The sequence below is a fragment of the Macaca fascicularis genome, chromosome 12 (genome assembly GCF_037993035.2).
Source record: "Macaca fascicularis isolate 582-1 chromosome 12, T2T-MFA8v1.1".
In the NCBI taxonomy this organism is placed as follows: domain Eukaryota; kingdom Metazoa; phylum Chordata; class Mammalia; order Primates; family Cercopithecidae; genus Macaca; species Macaca fascicularis.
The window spans coordinates 70,442,248-70,464,536 of record NC_088386.1 but is presented as its reverse complement, the minus strand read 5'-3'; the positions used below and the strand labels follow the sequence as shown (position 1 = coordinate 70,464,536).

The following is a 22,289-nucleotide window of genomic DNA, read 5'->3' as shown; positions in this document are numbered from 1 at the left end:
CACAAAAAATTAGCCGGTCATGATGGCACATGCCTGTAGTCCCAGCTACTCAGGAGGCTGGGGCAGGAAAATTGCTTAAACCCTGGAGATGGAGGTTGCGGTGAGCCAAGATCGCACCACTGCACTCCAGCCTGGGCAACAGAGGAAGGCTCTTTCTCAAAAAAAAAAATATATATATTAAATAAAAGAAAAGTAATAAAATAATTATTTTTCTGTTGATAAAAATGTTAAAATGGATTTTGTCATTGTGACATCTGTTTTAAAACACAATATAGCTTTGAAAATATATAGTTAGTTACAAAGAGAACCAATTTAGAGAATTAGGTAGGAGTTTCATGGGATTGTCTTTTGAATGTCCAGTTGCATTTTAGATATATGTAGATTTCCAGTCTGTGTATTTGTAAGCATAGAATAAGTATGAGGTACTTGATTATTGCCTTTCATTGCTACTCTGCTGTGATCAAGGATGATTAAACAATTTGCATGTAATGGGAATTTTAAAAATGCTTTTTAATAAGATGTTTCATTTTGTTTCATGTTCTCTTCAGACATACTTTTAAGTATGTGAGAAACTGAAGGTGAGAAATTGGCAGTACTTTGGAAAGTCCTGAAGTATTTATTAGTAAGACTATTATCTTTATTGAAAAACAGCTATATCATTCCTTTCTTAAAATAATTTGAAACCACACAAATGAAGATGTAATAAAAAGAATAAAGAAAAGTTGAGGAAATAAAAACAGCAAAATGCCAGTAGATTGCAGTGCTGATTGAGGATCAATATAATTGCATGAAAAGTGTTTCACAGTTATAAAGTATATAAAACTCTGAAGGCCAGTATTATCCAGTTTTTTCCTGAATTAAATTGTTCTTTAAAAAATTCATTTGGCATGACATTAAGGTATGATAAATCAATGGAACTGACTTTTAAAGGGCTAAGCTGATGTGGTCAAAGTAGATTGCTTTCTGGTGATTCACCCTGATGCAGAGACACAAGATAGAATAAGATATTGGAGGAATAGATGGATGTTAGAGTCTCTGAAAATAATTTCTTTTTATTTACCTTTCCTCTATGATTGATTGAATGCTGCTAGTTCCTCAGGGGTGAGAAACTAGACCAGTTGTATTCTCTCCTTTGGTTAAAAGCAGGCAAGAAAGCATTGAAAAACCAGAAAAGCAAATTGTACAAGTGACGTTTTCCTACTTAAATTGAGCAATGTATTCATCATTTCCGCTTTGTAATATAAAAAATATTTATTGTATTAACTTTTCACAATATTTTGTGAAATATTTATGTTTCACAAAAAATATAAATTTTTTGTAAATATTCTGTTTGTTTATATTTTAAAATATTTATATTTTTTTCTCCAAAAAATAGCAGTCATGTTTTAATGACTAAATTGGTGGGCAAGGAATGCTGTTCAGAATGAAAAGATTTACTGTGACTGACTCTCCTTGTACATTGTAACTATCCTTACATATTCACAGCTTATAGTCTATTTGTTATTTCATGTTAAGCACCTGGTTGAATTCAAGTAAATGTATATATGTATATATATGTGTGTGTCTGTGTGCACACACGCACACACGTGTATGTATATAGAGTGACCGAGTACACACAGGTATAAATTACATAGGTATAAACTATATCTATTTATTACATAGGTATAAAATCTATCTAATTCAGATGGAGATATGAGAGAAGCTCCATATCTTTTGTTCACTGATATTAATACAGTGTATTTGGCATCTGACCATTATTAAACATGGACCTTCAAAGTGGATGCATTTTTTCTCCTGCTATCCACACAGTGGGAAATGTAGTGATTTTTTTTTAAACACATAAAACCAAATTTCTATTCCCTATGATACATTTTTCAAGATAGTATTGCAGGGAGTTGGATAGCATTTTTTTTTTTTTTTTTTTTTGAGACGGAGTCTCGCTCTTTCGCCCAGGCTGAAGTGCAGTAGCTCCATCTTGCCTCACTGCAAGCTCCACCTCCCGGTTTCATGCCGTTCTCCAGCCTCAGCGTCCTGAGTAGCTGGGACTACAGGCCCCCGCCACCATGCCTGGCTAATTTTTTTGTATTTTTTTAGTAGAGACGGGGTTTCACCGTGTTAGGATGGTCTCAATCTCCTGACCTTGTGATCTGCCCACCTCAGCCTCCCAAAATGCTGTAATTACAGGCGTGAGCCACCGCACCCGGCCTGGATAGCATTTTTGAGTACAGGTGCACATTATGGTAACAATGAGGTTGTCTTTCTCTAGGCTAAATGGGTAAAGTAGACTGAGGCTGGACAAAATGTACGCAAGTCAGTGCTATTAATGTAATGAGAAATGTAGATAAAATGACACAATTTACACTGTATTCAAGTTCTAATTACAATACCAATTAGAGGAATACTGAGTATGTATTTTGGTAGCACATGTTTTATTTTTATTTACTTTTAATATTTTTTTTAGGTACAGATTCTTGCTCTGTTGCCTGGGCTGGAGTGCCATGGCCCAATTTTAGCTCACTGCAGCCTTGCGCTGCCAGGCTCAAGTGATCCTTCTACCTCAGCCTCCTGAGAAGCTGGGATTGCAGGTGTGCACCACCATGCCTGGTTTTTTTGTTTTGTTTTGTTTTGTTGTAGAGACAAGGTCTTACTATGTTCCCCAGGCTTGTCTTGAACTTGTGGGCTCAAGCGATCCTCCTGCTTCAGCTTCCCAAAGTGCTGGGATTATAGGCGTGAGCCACCGTGCCAGGCCAACACATGTTTTAAAAATATTTTTCTTCAGACCTACTTATAGAAGTAGGAAATTGACTGTAATCATTTTACTCACTTGTCTCCCGCAAGCAGATTATGTTCAGCACCTAGGTATGCTGACTGGTGTGTAGTATAGGTTGTTAAATGCTTGTAGAGTGAAATGAATGAATGAGATATCTTTGTCTAATTTATTTTTCAATACAATGTTCTTATAATATGGCTTACAAAATGTGTGCATTAATACCTATATCTGTTAGAGATGCTCTGGTTCTTTCTGTCACGTGTGTATTTGTTTATTCAATCAACATTCTTGGAGGGGCTGCCATCTCCCAGGCCCTCAGGTTTCAAGTCAAATAAAGCAAGATCCCTGTCCTGAAGGAGCTTCCAATCTAGGTGGGGAATGGAGCAGTAGCTCAACCTTTACTTAGCATTGAAGCACAGAGTTGGTAGTACTTACCTTGATACATATGTATGCAGCTCCTCTGGCCAAGGGCAGAGTACTTGTGGGAGAGTGGTAAAAGATAAGTCTGGAAAGCTAACCAGGCATTAGTAATAAAGGGTTCTATGTCCTAAGCTTAGAGTTTAGACTATAGAAGTGAAAGTATTTTAAGCAGGAGAAAAACATGATTGATTAGGCTTAGAAAGAACATCTGGCTTCAGGGAAGAGGATGGATATTTTAGAGACAAAAAAACTAGTTTAGGAGGCTATTATGATAGTCCTTGTGATAAGTGGAAAGAACCTATAAGACACTGGTTCTGAGAATAGTCAAGAGGGATTAGGAAACGGGAATATTTAAAGCAATAGAATTCTCAGGACTTGGTGACAAGATGGTCATGGGTTGCATGGGAGTCTAGTAGATTTTCAGGAACCAGTCAACTCTCCTAATCTTCTCTCATGTCATACTTGCTTGGCAAAACTGCAACCCTATTGCTATCTCTGCCTATTCTGTACATTCTGCCAAGTAACAGTATGGCTGGAGGACAATGAAATATTTCAGAATTTCTGAACTTCAAGTTGGTACTTAATGCTCCCTGTACTGCCTTTATTCATGTCACACCCTTTCTCTCTTCTCAAACCTCTAATACAGGGGTCCCCAACCCCCGTGCCACAGACTGGTACTGTCTTGTGGCCTGTTAGGTACTGGGCACCACAACAAGAGGTGAGCAGCAGGCAAGTGAGCAAGTGAAGCTTCATCTGTGTTTATAGCTACTCCCCATCGCTCACATTACTGCCTGAGCTCTGCCTCCTGTCAGATCAGTAGTGGCATTAGATTCTCATAGGAGTGTGACCCCTATTGTGAACTGCCCATGCAAGGGATCTAGGTTGCACACTTCTTATGAGAATCTAATGCCTGATGATATGTCACTGTCTCCCGTTATCCCCAGATGGGACTGTTTAGATGCAAGAAAACAAGTTCAGGGCTTCCACTGATTCTACATTATGATGCATCATATAATTATTTCATTATATATTACAATGTAATAATAATAGAAATAAAATGCACACTAAATGTAATGTGTGTGAATCATTCCAAAACCATCCCCTTACCTCTGACCCCGGTCTGTAGAAAAATTGTCTTCCACGAAACTGGTACCTGGTGCCAAAAAGGTTGGGGACCACTGCTCTGATACCTGACTCCCTCTCCTAATTTTCAGCTCATAATTTTATATCCTACTTTACCCCTGCTTTTTTTTTTTTTTTTTTTTTAACTTTTAATATCTTTTTAAGATACAGAATCTTGCTGTGTTGTCTGGGCCATCAGAAGGGAACTTCCACAAACTCCCACCATCACATCCACCCAACCATCAGCGTTTGTGTCTGTATGCTCTGCATTCTTGCTTATCTTCATAGAAGATAACCAGCTCTTCACTACACTGAACCTCATTTCCTCTCATCTGCTTAAAGACATAATCCTAGCAATTCTGTCCTTTCCTCCACCATCGACAGCTTTTCCCTTTCTACAAGATCGTTTTTGTCAGCCCACAAATATCCTATTATTTCTCCTATCTTAAAAAGTTCTCTTGACCCTGCTTTCTCTATTTGCCTCGCTCAATTTCTTTGCTTTCTTTTGTAGAAAATATTTCAAAGTGTTGTCTGTACTTGCTGTCTGCACTTAGACCTTGACCAACTGCCACTCCAAGCGGAACTGCTTTGGTGAGGTCAGCACTGACTTCCACATACATACAAATCTAATAGTTGGTTTTTCTCTCATCATCCCATTAGGAGCATCTGATACAAGTGATGACCTTCTCTGCCTTGATACATTTTCCTTACTTCGTTTCCAGGATACTACATTGTTTTGTTTTCTCTCTTGCCCCACAGTCTATTTCTCTGGTGCTACTTCAACCTGATCTCTTGATTTTGGGGTGCCCCCAAATCCTCTCCTCTTTTCTTCTCTACCTATATTTACTTTATTATGATCTTACCAGTTTCAGGTTTTAATGTGACTTACATTTCCTTATATGTCCAGTCCTTTCTCCCAGACACACACACATACACACACACACACACACACACACATACACACACACACATACACACACACACATATATATCCAATTTCCTACTCTACATCCCCTCTCGTATGTCTAATAGACATCTCAAACAGAAATAGCATGTTCAGAACAGAACCTTCTATTACCACAGCCTTCCATATCTCAATTGATGGCAGTTACTTAATTCTAGTTGCCCAGATCAAAATTAGGAGATCATATTGGGTCTACCTTCAGAATATGTCCAGAATCCTAACTGTATTAGTCTGTTCTCATATTGCTATAAAGAAATGCCTGAGACTGGGTAATACACAGAGAAAGGAGATGTTTAATTGGCTCATAGTTCCACAGGCTGTATAGGAAGCATGGCTTGGGAGGCCTCAGGAAACCTTTACTTGTGGTGAAAGGCAAAGCCAGAGCAGGCATCTTCACATGGCCACAGCAGGAGGAAGACAGAGAGCGGGCAGGCGCCACACACTTTTAAACAACCAGATGATGTGAGAACTCTTATCACAAGAACAATACCAGAGATCCAAATCCACCCCCATAATCCAATCACCTCCCACCAGTCCCCACCTCCAACACTGGGGATTTCAATTCAACAGGAGATTGGGTGGAGACACAGATCTAAACCATATCACTAACTTTTAGTAGTTACCTGTTTTCATGGCTACCAGTTGAGGATGAACTGTGGAAACTGTGAGATACTCAGCAAAATCCAGTCTTCCTTTCTTTGGAAACCTGGCTAGCCTAAATTTCCCCAGCCTCTTTTAGGTACTTATGTCAATTTGACAGTTTTCTCTAGTGGAACAGACATTCACTTTAATGCTGGACCCATTAAAACTTTTTGCCAATTTAAATCCTGCTTGCATTCAGATAAAAACATCTCCACAAGGAGATGGTGTAGCTACAAGATGGAGGGGATATGGATGTAGGACAGTTGTCTTGCCAACCTGAGTACATATACAGGAATGTTATATAAACAAGAAATAAACTTATGTTGTGTCTAGTTATTATATATTTAGGTTGATTTGTCATAGTAAATTATCCTACCTTACCACACAGTAATCCCTCAGGAGGGTTACTGAGCTAGTTCTTAACTGATCTTTCCCCTGATAGTCTATTCCCAGCACAGAGTAATCTTTTTGAAACCACAGTCAGCTCATGTCACTCATCTGCTCAGAACTCTCCATTGGCTTTCCCTTTCACTCAGAGTAAAAGCCAAACCTTCACAATGCCTTATAAAGTTATCTCTAACTCATGTCTTACTACTTCCTTGCCTCCTCTTCTCTGCCCCCTTTCTGCTTCAGCCCCACCAGTCTTCATGCTCCTCAGATACAGCAGGTGTGATCCTTTCTCAGCCCTCCCGCTGACTCCTCTTCCTGGAATGTTCTCTCTGATACACACTTGGCTCATTCGTTCATATCCTTCAAATCTTCCCAGCGAGGCCCATTGTGACCACTATGTTAAGAATTATACTTTATCATCCCCCCAGCATTCCCAGTCTTTTCCTGTTCTACTTCGCCTTATCTTCACAACACTTTTTCCTTTTGTTACATGCTATATAGTTCACTTACTTATTATTGTTTATTGCTGTTTTCTCTTAATAGAATGGAAGCTCCATGCAGGTGGCAATTTTGGTCTGTTTTGTTTATCAGTATTTCCCAGGTTCCTGAAACAGTGCTTGACACATAGTAGGTGCTTAATAAAGACTTCTTAATTGAATGGATGGGAGGTACAGTGTGCTTGTTTTATACTTAGTCCTTTTTAGAGGACATGTTCTGCTCGGTGGGAGCATTGAGTTTGGCACAGGAGTGGGAGGAAAGCACTCTAATTGAAATTAGAATTTGGCCACTGGTTGCACTATGTGCTCACACAGCCTATTTTGGTTCCAAAAAAATAGATTCACATGCTCATATATCTTGGTGTTGTGATAATCTGTTATTTAACACTTATAATATGTTTTGCAGATAGAAGCATTTTATATGAATGCTGAGTGATAGCTGTGAATTATTGAAACCAACCATTTATTTAAAAATCACTCAAAGGCTTTCTTTTTTTTTTGCTATATATTTCTTTTGAAGTGGTCTTTTAGTGCTGTCTTTTGCTCCTGTTTAAAATTCAGCTGTAGTAAATTCCTATAATTGTTTGCTACCTAGGCATCCATCTTGAATATTAAGTTGGACTTTTTCATACCAGAAACAGGGCTTAGTCACCCTTGACACAGTTTCTATTTCCCTTCCCCCTGCCAGTTTCTTAATGTTGCCGATCCAGATATTTGCCTTATGCAGCCTCCTTTGTTGACCTCCCTTCGGGCCAGCTAGGTGCAACCTACTTGACTTGCCCCCTCTAACCCCCATACCCTGCATGGGCTGCCCAGATATGTCTCATTGACCACCTCTGAGCCATAGCATGACTCCATGGAGCTCATGCCTGCTTTCTGTAAGCCCGCTGGTAACACCCTGGGTCGTAATAAAGTGCTTTGATCTCTTCTTTTCTCCCTTGTGATCTGACCTGCTGGTTGAGCATGCAGGTGGCTTCCTCACTTTTCTGGCATTTTGAGGTGTGCTGTCCTCTTCTCTGCAATAATCACCGAGTAATACACTGCTTCTGTTGTGTCATGCACTTTGCTTTTTTGTGTTTCCTTCTCTGTGTCTCACCTGACTAATCCATACCTGACTCTCCTGGTCAGGGCTCTCCTAGAAAGTGGCTATCTTGGGAGAAATAAATTGGACACAGGTCAGACAAGAGCCACAAGCGTATCTGCTGGTATAAACAAGTTTCCTGTGAGAGGGACACCTGGTCATGGGTCAGAGACTTAGGCATTAGGCCATCAACTGGATAAAAAAGCATCCTGTGGCCGGGCGCGGTGGCTCAAGCCTGTAATCCCAGCACTTTGGGAGGCCGAGACGGGCAGATCACAAGGTCAGGAGATCGAGACCATCCTGGCTAACATGGTGAAACCCCGTCTCTACTAAAAATACAAAAAACTAGCCGGGCGAGGTGGCGGGCGCCTGTAGTCCCAGCTACTCCGGAGGCTGAGGCAGGAGAATGGCGTGAACCCGGGAGGCGGAGCTTGCAGTGAGCTGAGATCCGGCCACTGCACTCCAGCCTGGGCGACAGAGCGAGACTCCGTCTCAAAAAAAAAAAAAAAAAAAAAAAAGCATCCTGTGAAAGACAAGCTATGTACATCCGTGACCACCACTTCCCCTGGAACCCTGTTAGGGCCAGGCTTGAATTTATAGCCACTCTCCAGAGAGAGACTACCCCATCACTAAGAGGAAAACACACATCAGAGTTCACAAACAAGTAGTAAGATATGCATTGGAGTAAAAGTCTGTAGTGTCCTAATGTAGACACACATTTGTAAACTGAAGATCACAGTGACAATTCCAAAAGGAACTTCTTACCAGTTAAATAAACAGATTAGTAGTTTCCACACCTTAACCACTACTGGTTACTTGAATCTAAGATAGGAAAATAGTGAATACAAAGACGTTTGAATTATCAAACTTATGTATTATCCTTTTCCAATGCAGTCTGATTTTTTGAAAACTGAAAACCAAAAAAGTAATCTTAAGAAGCTGAGTTTTTCGCAAAGGTTTTTCTCAAGTTTTTTCCTTTTTTTAAAATAGAGTCTCACTCTGTCACCCAGGCTGGAGTGCAGTGGCGCGATCTCAGCTCACTGCAACCTCCACCTCCTGAGTTGAAGTGATTCTTGTGCCTCAGCCTCCTGAGTAGCTCAGACTACAGGCATGGACCACCATGCGTGGCTAATTTTTGTATTTTTAGTAGAGGCAGGGTTTCACCATGTTGGCCAAGCTGGTCTTGAACTTCTGACCTCAGGTGATCTGCCTGCCTTGGCCTCCCAAAGGGCTAGGATTATAGACATCAGCCACCATGTCTGGACTCTGCAAGTTATTAAGTAGTATTTATAGAGTCTTAAAGAAAAAACTTTTAAATATTCTTTATTGAATTAGTAAAATTTGATCATAGTGAGCTAACTTACTTGGCATGCTGAAGGTTAATGGTTTTCTTTGAGAAAATGGAAAACACAATGAAAAACAAGCTGCATTTCTAGTTCTGGTAACTAGAATGATATAGGACTGAGTAGGAAGGCAGGTATCTGAAAGTCTGCCTTACTACAAATGGAGTAATAAAAGTAAAACAATCTGTGTAAGTTTCATAACATATCTGATTCTCATTTTCCTGATTTTTCACCTGTAAGTCACTTCCAACTCTATGTAGCTCTTTGATAAGTATTCCTCCACTTTGCTGTTACTCAGTTTTTTTCTTGAAGATTTTGTAAGTTTAAACTTTATTGATTTATTGTAAGTTGAAGCTTAGCTGTTACCATATTGATATTTTCTATGGCTTAAAGTGCAGTGAGAAAAATAATTTAGAAAACATAGTGAAATATGTGTTTCAATGGAAAACTGCATTGTCTGCATGCAGCACATTTTCCCAGGTTATCTGTTTCTAGTCTTTCATTGGCTTTGGCTTATTTTAAACTCTGTAACTTGTAGATAACTGGTAGTAATGCATTTATAGACATGTACATTTTGCCTTGTTCAGCGAAGTTTCAGTCATATACCTCTGCCATGCCTACCATTGTGGAAAAACTCATTTTGCCCTTATTTGCACATTCATTTCAAAATTTCTAATTTATAAATGTGTCTGTTCTTCAGATTATCTTTTGAACTGATTATATCATCTGCCTGATCCCCTCATTAATGATTACAATTAAACTTTTAACGTGTTTATTTTTATATATGTATGAGTCATAATTTTCCTTTGTGAATTCTCTTTAAACAACAGATCCCTTACTTTGATTTTTTCACTTAAATATAACTGTATCTTAATATGATGAATAATTTATAAGAAACTTGTAAAGTTTGTTATTCAGTTCTAATTTTGATTTAAAATGTGATAGCAGTGTATATATAGAATTACTATGATTATTTTCCTAAGCCACGAGGCAGTGGCAGTGGCTTCTGTTTCTCTTCCTCCCTGCCCTTCCTCCTTCCTTACTTTAGTATAAGAAATTAAAATAGATCCAAAGCTAGAGTTGAATGCTAACTGACTTACTAGCCTTTAATTTGGAATATAACTCTGTAGATAGCAAATATGAAGTGCATATTGTTCTTCCTTTTCCCTTTCTCCCTCTCCAGACAACTGAGCCATTTTGAAGTACAATGCAGAACCAAATCTTCAGTTGAGAATACTTATTTTTTTAATGTATAATCTTTATGTACATATTCTCTAGATTGTTACCTGAAAAAAAGTATTATTTTGTCAGTGTAGTCATATTGTTTTATGTATGTAATGTGCTAGCTTTTAAGAAGCATCATATAGACTTCCAGACTAGGTTTAAAATGCTAAATTGCCTGCCTATGTGTATCATTTTTCACAGGGTGAAGAAAGAAGATAATGATTCCTTTGATTTCTGACCAGATCACTACTGCTGTAGGCAAGAACAACGTTAAACATTTTTGAAATTTTATAAATGTTTTAGTGGCATTACCTGCAGAGTTTTGTTGTTGTGGTTTTTTGGGGTTTTTTTTTTTTTTTTTTGGACTACTGTCTTGAACTGTAGCCATGGAAAAGTTTCCTTACTAAAAGAAATAACATTGTTAGGGAGAAGAGAAGGGAATTAACATTTATAATACTTTTATTGTTTATTTCTACTGTTTTCAAATTTCCTGTGGAGAGCAAAATACTTCTACATTAAAAAAGCTTTTATTGTCTTTGTTGAAAATAAGATATAAGAAGTCAGACTTTAATTTGAAAAAATATAATGTAGTGAATTAGATTAAAATGTTTATGTATGAGGAAAATAGGCCTAGCATGGTGGCTCACGCCTGTAGTCATAACATTTTGGGAGGCCAAAGCAAGAGGATTGCTTGAGCCCAGGAGTTCAAGACCAGTCTTGGCAATGTGGCAAAATCCCATGTAAACCAAAAGTATGTGAGACAGGTCTTAATTAATTTAGAAAGTTTATTTTGACAGAGTTAAGGTCGTGTGCTTGGGAGGCAGGAGTCTGTGCCTTTCTCTAAAGATGATTGTGAGGGCATCAGTATTTAAAGGGGAAAGGGCAGATATTGAGGAAGGAGGAAGGAATTTCAAAAAGGTGTAGGTAGACAAGAGACAAATGGTTGCATTCTTGAGTCTTTGATCAGACTTTCACCAAATACACAATTTACCTTGCGAGGGGGAATAGGGCAATAGTCACTTATGCCTTTGTCTAGCTCAGTGAATCTGCATTTTTCCATCAGAGGAAGCAGTCAGACATGCATTTGTCTCAGGTTGGCACAGGAATGACTTGGAGTTCTGTCCTTTGTCCAGTACTTGTGAAAATAAGCTATCAATTTCAATTACCAGGGTGAAAGTCAAGAGGATTAAATGAGAGGCAGGTTTGCCTGATGCAGTTCTCAGCTTGACTTTTCCCTTTGGTTTAGTGATTTGGGGGTCCTGATAATTTATTTTTCTTTCACACCCATCTCTACAAAATTTAAAAAAATAATCAGCTTGGTGTGGTGGCATGTGCCTGTAGTCCCAGCTACTCAGGGGTCTGAGGTAGGAGGATTGCTTGAGCCCCAGAATTCAAGGTTGCAGTGAGCTGTGATCCCCACTGCACTCCAGCCTGGGTGATAGAGTGAGACCTTGTCTCACAAAAGAAAAAAAAAATGAAAGTAGTTCATTGTGGGTAAAACTGCACAGTAAATGTTAATTTAATGAATTTCATTGATATTTTAAATATTGTAAAATGATCTGTTCAGTTATTTATTGAATTCCTATATTGTGCTATGTATTTTATGCCACATTCAATAATGGTAGATTAACTTAAAGGTTTTTTTCTCCAGTGAAATAGCATGTAGCATTTATGCAAACTATGTTATTGTTAACAGAAAAACCAAACACTGTAAAATATTTTAAAATTCATTCTGAGCCAATATGAGTAACTAAGGCCCAGAGCTCTCAAGAGCTTGTAAGAAAATGTGCCTGAGGCAGCTGGGTTAGTTCACATTTATACATTTTAGGGAGACAGAAATTATGGGTAAAATCATAAATCCATACATGGAATAACATTGGTTCAGCCTAAAGAGGTGGTATATCTTGAAGTGTTATAGTCATAGGTGGATTCAGATATTTTTTGATTGGCAGTTGGTTGAAAGAGTTAAACTTTGCTTAAAGACTTGAAGTCAATAGAAAGAAATGCTTGAGTTAAGGTAGAGGGAGTTGTGGAGACCAAGGTTCTTGTTATGTAGATGAAGCCTCAGGATAGTAGCCTTTGGAGAGAAAAGATGGTAAATGTCTCTTTTAGACCTTAAAGGTGTCACATTCTCATTTAATCACTCCTAGGTCCAGGAAAGACCTAGAAAGGGAAGGCCTGGATGTATTAATGGAAATTCTCCACAGTTGCAAATTCCCCCACAAGGGATGGCTTTGCAGGGCCTTTTCAAAATATGTCAAAGAAATATATTTTGGGATAAAATATTTGTATCTCCTTTAGAATCTGCTATCTGTCATATGATACCATACCAGAGCTGGATTGGAATTTGGTATCTTATTGCCACAGTCTGTGTTGTCAGCCTTATGATCTCTATTTCAGTGTTAATGCTGGTCAGTTGTGCCTAAACACCAAAAGGGAGGGGGGTCTGAGGAGGTGTGTTCAACGTCTCTTCCCATCATGGCTAGAAATTCAGTTTTTCAGGTTTCTTTGGGGCCCCGTTTGGTCAAGAGGGAGTCCATTTAGGTGGTTGGAGACCTTAGGGTTTTTGTTTGTTTGTTTGTTTGTGTGGTAAAACATTTTATAGGTACCTTTTATTTTCAGTTAGAAATCATTTTTCTTCTCATTTTTCCTACCCATTTTATGGTATCATGAAAAAATGTTAACTACTAAATACAGAAAATTAGAGAAAGTGAAGCATATAATTCAATACAAGTACTCATTTTAAAACATATCTTAGTTACATTGAGTTCAACCAGTTTTAGTCTGTAAATAGTTTCTTATTAATTTATAAAACTTAGAAACAAGCATATAAATGTTTGTGTAAGCATAAAGATGTTTTTCCTATAGTATGTAACACTTGAAATTCCTCATTTGATGTATTTGCAAGTAAATTAATTTGGGGTTATTAATAATCATTTTTATATTATGAATTCCTTAATTTAATTATCCAAGTAATGTTATATTGTCTCTGAGTTTGAAAAGACGATTCCAAATCACTGAAGTAATCATACCTTAGATATCAGCAAAACATCTAAATGCTATTGTAGAGGAAGAAAAACTTCTCTACCCTATTAGGTTCAGTAGCTGCGATTTTTGGACTATACTGACAAAAGGCAGATTAACAGGAGAAAAGGTTTATTTCATATGCACATGGAAAGGGGGATATCACAGAAAATAAGTGAAAAGAAGGCAGTTAGACTTGGGGGTTATATACCATTTTAACAAAGGGTGATAGAGATAAGAGACTAGACAAAGAAAAAGGGATTTGGGCTTGGCAGGGTGGTAAGTTGTGGGAAGGAAATATGTAGTAGATAAGGATTTTTAGTAAGATTTGTTATGCAGACTCAGGTCATCTCAGGAGATTAGAATTGTCTGGAGTTGGTTTCCTCTTCCTAGTATGGTGGAAGAGTATGTCTTTACGTTTCTTTACAAATGTAAATTTCTTTTACAAAAGGGAATTTATGCTGTGTTTTTAGACAGAAAGGGGGAGTACAGAAAGCATCTATGTTTGATGTTTCTAAATTGCCTTCAGTTTAAAATAATTCTTTTTTTTGTTTTGTTTTGTTTTTTTGAGATGGAGTCTCGCTCTGTCGCCCAGGCTGGAGTGCAATGGCATGATCCCGGCTTACTGCGAGCTCTGCCTCCCGGGTTCACGCCATTCTCCTGCCTTAGCCTCCCGAATAGCTGGGACTACAGGCACCTGCCATCATGCCATGCCTGGCTAATTTTTGTATTTTTAGTAGAGACAGGGTTTCACCGTGTTAGCCAGGATGTCTTCATCTCATGATCCGCCTGCCTCAGCTTCCCAAAATGCTGGGATTACAGTATGAGCCACTGCGCCCAGCTAAAATAATTCTTATGCCAATATACCATGTTTTAGGGTAATGTATTGTGATCCCCTTTACTATCTAGACATAAGAGAAAAAAAATCTAAACTTAAGTTTTGATTGACATTTCAATTATAAAAATACAGAAAAGATGAAATTGGTGTGTGAATTTTATTTCTGATATAGTGCTTATTATATATAAAATGCTCTTAATTATCACTGCTTACTTAATTTCCTTTAATTCAGAATTATTTTGGGTAAAGCAAATAATTATTTAGTAACATAAGGCCATAATCAATTGTTTTCTGAAGATGATTACATAGGCAATTAATGGAAGCAGACTATGGACTTACTGTAGGACTACTGAATAAATAATCAGTATTTCTCGTAGATTGGGAAATGTAGTGGATTGCCACACCATTTGCAGCCACTAATCTCACTACTGTCACCACTTACATGTACTTGCCCAGGATTTTCCTTGGTATGTAGAGTATTTTCAAAAACTCTCCTTTAACTTCAGTGCCATATACCTTCAACTACCTTCAAAATTCTCATGATTTGAAGGAAAGGCCATGATCTCTTCTCAAAATGTTGGGAGACCCCATTCTAATGTGTCTCCAGCTTTGATATTAGGTTACACAAAAGCTAATCTTAATTTATATTGTTAAAGGTAATATTAGGTATATAATTAATGTATGAATACATTTTTCTTTAAGAGTTATGATATTATGGTCAAGATTAAAGTTCCTTTTATGCCTTTTCCTTGGCCCCCTCAGGTCTGTTCTCCACCCACTTTCCTTGAGGTAACAATTTGAATTTAGTATGCATACTTCCAGATCTCTATTTATGCCATAAATACATATCATGTGTATATGTGCTTTTTCCTAAATGGTGTCATTCTGTATTGTTATTTCATAATTTATGTTTGTATTCAATAGTTTGTCTTAATGATTTTGCCATATTAGTCCTGATAGATCTATATTATTGCTTCAAACTGTGTATGTTATTTATATTATAAATCAGGTTAGTTATTGCCCTATTGGTGTATATTTAAAATATTTCTGTTTGTTTATGTATGAGTGAATGAATGAATAAATGAATGACAGGGTCTTACTCTGTCACTCAGGCTGAGAGTGCAGTGATGTGATCATGGCTCACTGCAGCCTCAACCTCCTGGGCTCGGGCAATCCTCTCCTCTCAGCCTTCTGACTAGCTAGGACTTCAGGCACGTGCCACCACCAAAAAAATATTTTTAAAATATTTTGTAGAGATGGGGGTCTTGCTATGTTGCTAGGCTAGCCTTGAGTTTGTGGCCTCAAGCAGTTCTTCTACCTTGATCTCCCAAAGTACTGGGATTACAGGCATGAGCCACCATGTCTGACTGCCCCATTTTAAAAATGACTATGTCAAGCCTGTAATCCCGGCACTTTGGGAGGCCGAGACGGCTGGATCACGAGGTCAGGAGATCGAGACCATCCTGGCTAACATGGTGAAACTCCGTCTCTACTAAAAAATACAAAAAACTAGCCAGGCAAGGTGGCGGGCACCTGTAGTCCCAGCTACTCGGGAGGCTGAGGCAGAACAGTGTAAACCTGGGAGGCGAAGCTTGCAGTGAGCTTAGATCCGTCCACTGCACTCTAGCCTGGGCGACAGAGCGAGACTCCGTCTCAAAAAAAAATGACTATGAAGAGTGCATATGAGAACATTCTTATTCACGTTTCCATGTGTACATGTACACGTATATCTTCCTCTAGAGTAAATACTGAGCATCTTCACATTTTTAGTTGGAAAGAACACTGCTAAATGATTCTTTTGAGTAACATTTTATCATATAATGCTATAGAAAATTAATTCTCTAAGACTTAAACATTGAAATTTCATCTTCGTAAGCAAAGATTTATTCTCAAGCAGTTGCCTGACCCCACTCTATAAGCTCTGGACTAAAACTAGAATAGCCATCATCTGTAGCTGTAGGAGTCAGCTGGCATATTCTTAGTACATTGAGTTTTATGAGCAGAGAAATTATTATGGAACAAGGCCAAATCAGGTGGAACTCACCTCGGGAAGATAATAAATAACCTGACTACAACCTCACAGATAACAGAAGATTCATGAGGGATAAAGTATTATTTAAGTATATGATATGGTTTGGCTGTGTCCTCACCCAAATCTTATCTTGAATTGTAATTCCCATAATCCCCATGTGTTGGATGAGGGACCCGGTGGGAGGTAATTGAATCATGGGAGCAGTTACCTTCATGCTGTTCTCGTGATAGTGAGTGAGTTCTCACAAGATCTGATGGTTTTATAAGGGGCTTTTCCCTCTTTTGATTGGCACTTCTCCTTGCTGCCGCCATATGAAGAAGGACCTGTTTGCTCCCCCTTCTGCCATGGTTGTAAGTTTCCTGAAACCTCCCCAGCCATGCGGAACTGTGAGTTAATTAAACCTCTTTCCTCTATAAATTACCCAGTTTCATCACGTATGTCTTTATTAACAGTGTGAGGATGAACTAATACAGTATAATTTTTATGAAAAGTTAAAATCATGACTCTCCTATAGATATGAAAATGAACACATGTTAAAAATTTATTTTACTCGTAAGATAGGAGAGAACTAGGCAGATGTTATAATCAGTTGAAAGGAAAATGCCAAAAACTCTTATATGGAGTCAAGGAATATTGAGATGAATTGCACATGGAGACAAAACTAGTTTTTCCACTCGGAGAGAGGGTAGGGGAAAAGTCAGTTCAACCACCAATATGCAGGAAAAAATGTATCTATTAGTTACCTACAACTTAGGCAACACCAAAATAGCTCAGACACAAGGCACTGGGCTAGATAGAATCTGATAAGCCAGGAGGGTATGCTATAGATTAGGTGTCCCCAGTCCCCAGGCCATGGACCAGTACCACTGTGTGGCCTGTTAGGAACCGGGCTGCACAGCAGGAGGTGAGTGGTAGGTGAGCCAGTGAAGCTTCATCTGCAGCCACTCCCCGTTGTTCACATTACTGCCTGAGCTCCGCCTCCTCTCAGATCAGCGGCCATATTAGACTCATGGGAACATGAACCGTATTGTGAACTGCACATGCCAGGGGACCTAAGTTGCATGCCCCTTATGAGAATCCAGTGCTTGATGATCTGTCACTGTCTCCTGTCACCCCCACATGGGACCGTCTAGTTGCAGGAAAACAAGCTCAGGGCTCCCACTGATTCTACATTGTGGTGAGTATATAATAATAATAGAAATAAAGTGCACCGTAAGTGCAATGTGCTTGAATCATCCTGAAACTATACCCCTACCCCTGCCCCGGTCCATGGAAAATTTGTTTTCCACAAAACCAGTCCCCGGTGCTAAAAATGTTGGGGATCACTGCTATAGATGAAGAACAATTTTTTATTGAAACAAAAGTTTTTCTATGCTGTGAGTAAATATATCAAGTTTGCTGAAAACAATACCAGACTTGGCACGCAAGCTATATGCAGAACTAAGGGAGAAGATCACTGAAAAGATAGGCTTTGAGTTGCTTTGGGAACTGCCATATTTAACCAAATTCACATGAGTCAGTGTTAAATAGACAGAGGGCGTGTTCCCTTTTTGCCATTCTTAAGAATCCCAATTGTGCCTTGAGTCCCACCGTTTGAACAAGTAACCTTGAATAAGTTACGTAATCTCTCGGATGCTCAGTTTCTCCACTACCATGATTCTGCAATCTCACTAGTTGGTGTATACCCAAAGGAAATGAAATTAATATGTTGATGAAATATCTGCACTCCCATGTTCATTGCAGCATTATTCATAGTATCCAAGATAGGGAACCAACCTAAGTGTTCATCAGTTAATGAATGCATACAGAAAATGTGGTGTATAAATACATAATGGAATACTGTATATTCCATTTCAGTATACAGTGGAATACTGTTTATTTCAAATTGAATACAAAAGGAAGTCCTGTCATTTGCAACAACAGGGATGAACTTAGAGGACTTTATTTATGTTAAGTGAAACAAGGCAGGCCCAGAAAGACAAATACTGTATGATCTCACTTGTGGAATCTAAAAACGTTTAATTTGTAGTAGCAAGAAGTAGAATAGTGGTTATCAGTGGCAGAGGGAAGGAGAAGGAAAGAATGTGGTTGGGGAGGGAATTCAGGAGATACTGGTTAAAGGATACAAAATTTCATTTAGGTTGGAGGAATATGTTCAAGAGATCTATTGTACAACTTAATGACTATAGTTAATAACAATGTATTATATACTTGAAAATTGTTGAGGGTAAATTTTATGTGTTCTAACTACAAAAAGATAAGTATGTGAAGTAATGTGTGTTAGTTAGCTTGTTTTAGCCATCCTACAATATATACAAATATCACAACATCATGCCATATACCATAATACACCACACATACCCCTTTTATTTGTTAATTATAAGCACATTTAAAAGAAAAGGTGAATTTTGCCAAGAAAAATAAATAAAATGAGGATGATAGTACTATTTCATAAAAAGTAGAATAATTCCTCTTATTTTGAGGATTCAGTGATCTTTAAATGTAACTAAACGCGTAGCAAATAGCAAGAGCTCAATAACATAGTACGTGGTGTCATCAAAATACCTACTAGGGAAAAGCTTTTTTGCTGTTCTTGTGATTTTGTAGTCAGAGTTGGCATCTTGTCATTCAGGACTCAGTTTAAATGTCACCTCAGAGAGAGCTTTGCTAACCACCCAGCTTAATAAGTACCTCACTGGTCTTCCCTTTTGTTACCCACTCCTATTTTCATTACAGTATTTACTACTACTTTCTATTTTGTTTTTTAAACTTCTTTATTATCTGTCTGTCACTATTAGAATGTAAGTTCCGAACGAATTTTGGTCTTACATAGTACTGTGTCCCTGCAGGTAGAACAATGCCTGTCACATATTTGCTGTTCAGTTAGTGTATTTTGAATGAGTGGGGTACATGTCCTCAATCTTCCTGTGAAAATTCCTGGGCATTTATCTTGCTGGGGCTTTTCTTAGCTATAGCCAGCACGCATGCCCTGACAAGCTGTGGTGAGGGAAGAGATGATGGGAGAACAGAAGGGCAAGAGTATATGGAGATGCTAACAATGGAGAGTCTGGAGCAAGAGGGAGAGGAATAGCAGGGGAGGATGGGGGAAAAAGCTACAATTGAGTGTGTCACAATTGTGGCTATATGTTTTGGGGTGTTATGTTTACTCTTGAATACAGTGAAATTTTTTCAGCTCATTAGATTCTAGAAATTAAAGATAGTTTAGTCCAACTACATACACAGCATTTTATAAATAAGAAATAGGTCTGGAGAGATGAAGTGACCAGTCCAAATGGCACAGGTAACCTGCTGGTAGAACTGGGACTCCATACTCTGTTATTTGAATTCTTTTTTTAATATATGCTTTAGTTTGTCACATGTACAAAATGTTGAATTATGTTCTGCACATTTGCATTTTTACAAATATGCCTTTTTTTCCCTTCCCAATAGGTAGAAAACAGACCAAAGTATTATGGAAGAGAGTAAGTATGAATTATTAGAAATAATTTTATAGATTGGCATATGTAAAAGAGACAGGGTAAATGGATGCTTTTAAATGAAAGCAAGAGGAAGAAGTATTCAAGTTCGGTGGAGTGACATTTATTTCTTAAAAATTTCTAATGTGATCTAATTGGTGAACAATATAGACAATAAAGACAAGCATAAATAAGAAAATAGCATGGGAAAATGTACATGCAATAATGTTAAGGATGCAAACCATACAAGTAAATAATCTTAGATGTATATGAGAAAAATGTACATATTTGTGTTTTTCTGTACATGTATATTAGACATATAGACATGTACATATGCACACATGTATGTACAGTGGGATGTGAGTGATTTATTCTCTATATTTTTATTTTTCAGATTTTCTTAAATAGTATGCATTTATTATGAGAAAAATATAATTCATGCTACTGAGAAACAATTAATGTTAACAATTTAAGTATTACTATCTGAAGAAATATTTTCCCAATGGATTTGAACCAAATTGAGATATTATACATACCATTTTATAGCCTGATTATTACCATTTAAAATTGACAACGAGCATTTTTCTGTTTTGTGAAAAATGCAATGATTTTTAAAGTCCTTAATTTTTCAGGTTATTGAAAAACAGAAATGTAGCACTTTGAGGAAAAGAGTAAAAATCACTCATAATCTCATCATTCCTCAAAATTGTTTTTTATGACTGGAGATCATATCAGATAAAAGTATACGTAACAAATATTTTTAAATTATTTCAAATTCTATATGTTTTCAGGACGTAGGAATGGATTACAGATGCACACCTATGAGTTGATGAAAGGGTGATTTCAAAATTAAGAACCACTGGTATTCTACAGTACAGTTGTATTGTAATTTATATAGTCATTCTTCTGCTTTTGGTGTTATAGGTTGCTTTTAAACTATACTATTGGAAGTAACACCATAGGAAACATCTCAGTACATGGGGTCTTGGGGAGTTAGAAATTTTTGATTAACTTGTGCAAATAGTTTTAAAATTCTTTAAATATATTGTCAAGTTTTGTTTCAGAATTTGTTTTCTTTTAAGTTAATTGAATTTTTTTTTTTTTTTTTTTTTTTTAAGATGGGGTTTCGCTCTTGTTGTCCAGGCTGGAGTGTAATGGTGCGATCTCGGTTCACTGTAACCTCCGCCTCCCGGGTTCAAGCGATTCTCCTGCCTTAGCCTCCCGGGTAACTGGGATTGCAGGCACCGCCACTACGCCCCATTAATTTTTTGTATTTTTAGTAGAGACGGGGTTTCACCATGTTGGTCAGACTGGTCTTGAACTCCTGACTTCAGGTGATCCACCCGTCTCGGCTTCCCAAAGTGTTGGGATTACAGGCATGAGCGACTGCAATGAGGTTTTAAAAATTACAAAACCTCCTGGGTTCAGGCGGTTCTCCTACCTCAGCCTCCCGAGTAGTTGGGACTACAGGCACCTGTCACCACGCCCGGCTAATTTTTTGTGTTTTTAGTAGAGACGGGGTTTCACCATGTTGGCCAGGCTAGTCTCAAACTCCTGACCTCAGTTGATCCACCCGCCTTGGCTTTCCAAAATGCTGGGATTAGAGGCATGAGCTATTGTGCCTGGCCAGTTAATTGAATTTTTAAACAAATAGATAACTATATTTTACCAACTGTATTATTTGATATTATGTAAAGTTAAAATATATACCAATGTGCTAAATAGCAAGGGATAGGTTACCATCTCCTTGCTTCCAGCAGATTCAGAGCATTAGCCTTTGGACCTAGTTCTCAAAGATTGGTAAATTTATGGAGATAAGAAATTCAGGAGCCCATTGTAAACCTAGCTGTCATGATTTGAACATGCCTACTGTGAACTGTTTGAAGACTTAAATTGAGAGACTGAACCATCCCTATCAGGAAAAACTCCAGAAAATTTCCTCTTGTCCCTCATAATGTTCCTGAATTCTTAAAGTGCCATTTCAACGCCTTTTAAATGTATCATTCCAAATTCAAGTGACTATTGTTTCTTTAGTACCAGTAAAAGCTGCAAAATTTCTTTTGAGCAGTGGGTGATTGCGGTTATTGTAGGGGAGGAAAGACTTTCCCTCTACCTCCTATGTTTGAGAGCTGGGTCTACGAAATAAGCAAACAATGTGCAGATTAACAGGAGAGAAGGTAGACAAATTTATTAATTTTTAATACTACTTGCACAGGGGCATCACAGAAAAAAATAAAGTGAATACCACTCCAAAAAGTGAGATTTGAGAGTTTGTATGCCATCATAACGGGAATGGGAGGGAGGTTTCTGGCCATTGACGGGAAGGTAAATGGTAGTTTGTGACAGAGTTTGTCTGAGTAGGTTGTTGACTTTTAGTCTCCTCTCCTCTATAAGAGTCAGTCTTCCCTGGTTGCTGAAACTGATGGGAGGGCATTGATAATAATTGAGTTCCTTTTGGATGATCTG

General features: G+C 38.0%; 1 protein-coding gene across 10 annotated transcripts in view; it reads left to right on the top strand.

The window, feature by feature from the left end:
- The window catches only part of CHN1 (chimerin 1), a 198,717-nt gene that overhangs the window by 62,785 nt on the left and 113,643 nt on the right, over positions 1 to 22,289 (top strand). For 9 of the 10 annotated variants that reach the window (XM_074009484.1, XM_065525669.1, XM_074009482.1 and 6 more), the window contains one exon: positions 19,798 to 19,829. Coding sequence is in view for 6 of the 10 variants with exons in the window: in XM_065525669.1 (XP_065381741.1) it covers positions 19,798 to 19,829 (32 nt within the window). In the remaining 4 variants the exon portion in view is untranslated. Of the gene's footprint in view, positions 1 to 15,081; positions 15,105 to 19,797; positions 19,830 to 22,289 lie in introns of those variants that run through there. The other variant, XM_045367283.2, reaches the window with a different exon arrangement.